This window comes from Priapulus caudatus, unplaced genomic scaffold, assembly GCF_000485595.1.
Source record: "Priapulus caudatus unplaced genomic scaffold, Priapulus_caudatus-5.0.1 Scaffold493, whole genome shotgun sequence".
NCBI lineage: Eukaryota > Metazoa > Priapulida > Priapulimorpha > Priapulimorphida > Priapulidae > Priapulus > Priapulus caudatus.
The window spans coordinates 133,095-136,229 of NW_014577554.1; the positions used below are offsets into that span (position 1 = coordinate 133,095).

At 56.2% G+C, this 3,135-nt stretch overlaps 1 protein-coding gene across 1 annotated transcript in view; it reads right to left on the bottom strand.

Annotated features, from left to right (window-relative positions):
- LOC106810986 (otoferlin-like) overlaps nt 1-3,135 on the bottom strand; it is a 54,731-nt gene that overhangs the window by 38,355 nt on the left and 13,241 nt on the right. The window contains exon 4 of the mRNA XM_014814493.1: nt 804-990. Coding sequence (XP_014669979.1) covers nt 804-990 — 187 coding nt within the window. The remainder of the gene's footprint in view (nt 1-803; nt 991-3,135) is intronic.

A 3,135-nucleotide genomic window follows, 5' to 3' on the forward strand; every position in this document is an offset into this window, starting at 1 on the left:
CTCACTCATGCTTTCTCTTTTGTTTTTTTGTCTCTTTTACTCTCTCTCTCTCTCTCTCTCTCTCTCTCTCTTCTCTCACTCTATCTATTTGCCCTCTCCCTCCCTCTCTTTTTTCTCTCCAGCTCTCTCTTTCTCTCTCCCTCTCTCTCTCTTCTCTCTCTCTCTACCTTCCCAATCTTCCCCTCTCTCTCTCTCTCTAGCTTCGCCCTCTTTCTATCCCACCCCCTTCTCTCGTCTTCTCCCTCTCTCGCCCCCTTTCTTCTTCTCACCTCTTCCTCTCCCCCTCTCCTTCCCTCTCCCCCTCTCCCTCTCACCTTTATTGCCCTCGTTGGAGATCTTGGCGAGATCGAGGAAGTGTGTGCTGTTGACAGTATCGTTGATGCCGTCACCGTCTCTCTATCTCTTCTCACTCGATCTCCCCTCTTTATATATCTTCTCTCTCTATCTCCCTCTCTCTATATATCTTCTCTCTCTATCTCCCTCTCTACCTTCCCATCTCTCTCTCTCGTACTCTCTCTCTTCTTTCTCGCTCTCTCCCTCTCCCTCGCTCTCCCTCTTTTTCTCTGCGCCCTCTCCCCCTCTCCCCCTCTCTCCCTCTCCTTCCCTCTCCCCTCTCCCTCTCACCTTTATCGCCCTCGTTGGAGATCTTGGCGAGATCGAGGAAGTGTGTGCCGATGACAGTATCGTTGATGCCGTCACCGTCTCTCTATTTCTTCTGTCTCTATCTCTCCCTCTCCCCCTCTCCCCCTCTCTTCCTCTCCCCCTCTCTTTCTCTCCCCCTCTCCTTTCCTCTCTCCGCTCACCTTTATCGCCCTCGTTGGAGATCTTGGCGAGATCGAGGAAGTGTGTGCCGATGACGGTATCGTTGATGCCGTCACCGTCCCTCAGCTGCAGCTTGATGCGGCGACACAGCGGCGGAAACATCTCCGTGAAGATCACCTGCTCGTGCCACACCGGCTGGTAGCAGTGCTTCTTGATCGACGTCTTCGCCTGCGAGGCGGACACAGGAAGAAAACGGACTCAGTGCTGGTGGTGTGGTGTGTGGGATAAGGTGGGGTGGAGTGGGGTGGTGTAGGGTGGTGTGGTGCGCGAGCGTGCGCGTAGCGCGTCGCGCGTGCGGTGCGTGTGTGTGCCGTGCGTACGTGGCGCGGCGCGCGAGCGCATGCGATGTGTGGTGTGCGCAGTGTGCGTGCGTGCCGTCGTGTGTGTGTGTGTGTTGTGTGTGTGTTGTGTTGTGTGTGCGTGCGTTGAAGCGTGTGTGTGAATTCGTGTGTCGGCGGGGGGGGGGTGTGCGCGTGGGCGTGTGTGTGTGTGCGTGCGTGCGTGGCGTGCTGTAGTGTGTGTGTGTGCGTGTACGTGCTGTGTTGCGGCGCAGTGTGTGTGCGCGCGTGGTGTCGTGTGCTGTTTGCGTGTGCGCGCGTGTCGTGCGGTGTGACTGTGTGGGTGCGCAGTGCCGTGTATATGAGAGAGAGGGAGTAACTGTTTCACTCACTCCTGTTTCACTCAACCTGGTCCACTGTTTCACCGTCACACTGGTCTCACCTGTTTCACTGCACTGACTGGTCTCGAACACTGTTTCACTCACCTGGTCTCAACGCTGTTTCAACCTCACACTGGTAAATCACCTGTTTTACTCACACTGGTCTCACCTGTTCACCACGCAACGGTGTAGCAACCTGCTGCTGCCCTAGACGGCAATCAAGGCGGAGCGCCAGTAAGGCGAACATCTTCTGTGAAGGTGTAACGAAGCGAGGTCCTGCCCGCAAAGAATGACGACGGGCATCTATGGAGAACGTGAAGAGGGCATCTCACGGGCGAGGCGAAGGACTTCGTCAAATCCATACGTGCTAGGGTGTCTTTCTCGCGGACTACACGGAGTGCCAGTGGCATCATTTAGTTTACCTCTTCCGCTCTTCACGAAGTCTCTCGTCTCTCTCTCTATCTCTCTCTCTCTTGTCTCTCTCTCTTCTCGTGCTCTCTGCTCTCACACGATCCATCTCTCTCCTTCATCTCTTCCTTCCTCTTGCTCTCTCTCTCATCACTTGCTCGTTCTCTCTCTCTCTCTCTTCTCTCTCTCTCTCTCTCTCTCTCTATCTAATCATCTCTCTCTCTCTCTCAGTCTCGTCTCTCCTTGAGTCCTCTCTCCTCTCTCTCCTTCTCTCTCTCTCTCTCTCTCTCTCCTCTGCTCTCTCCTCTCTCTCTGCTCTCTTCTCTCGTCTCTCTTGCTCTCCCCCCTGTTCATCTTTGCTCGCTCCTCTCACACTGCCTATTGCCAATCTATATCAGTTCTCCCTTTGTCTTCCCGTCAACCACTGATATCTTGGCCTTTGTTTCAGTCTGTCAGCTTTTGTATGCTCCCTAACGGCCCGCTTTCTCTCGACACCCCTCGTCTCTCCTATCTTCGTCCTCTCTCTCGTCCTCTCTCATCTGCTTCTCCTCTCTCTCTTTCTCTCTCCGCGTCTCAACTCTTTTCACTCGTTTCTTTCTCTCTCCTCTCGTCTCTCTCGTCTCTCTGCTCCCTCCTCTCTCAGTCTTTTCTTATTACGCAGGTCCTCTTCTCTCTCTCTCTTCTCGCTCTACAAACACCAGCGTTATTTACATACCGGAGCATGGCTGCGTAAGCAGCTTAACGCCCAACACCCACCCCACCCACGCGTGCATCCCACACAACCAACCCACCGCACCGCACCCGCACCCCACCCGACCGTACATCGCAGCCACCCCACCCCACCCCCGCAACCACCCACCCGACCGTAACCCTACCCCACCCCGACCTCATCCCCACACACCACACCACCCCACACCACCCAACCCACCCCTCCCTCCGGACCCCACCCACCCCACCCGCACCCCACCCCATCCCACCCCATCCACTCACCCTCCTCCACCCACCCCACCCCAGCCCCACCTCACCCACACTACCACACCACCGTACACCCACCGCACTCCGACCCCATCCTCATCCCACACCACACACCACCCACCAGCACTGAAGTCCGTTTTTCTTCCGCGTGTTCCGCCTCGCAGGCGAAAGACGTCGGATCAAGAAGCACTGCTACCAGCCGGGGTTTTTTGTGGCCACGCCAAGCAGGTGATCTTCACGGAGATGATTGTTTCCGCCGCTGTGTCGGGCCG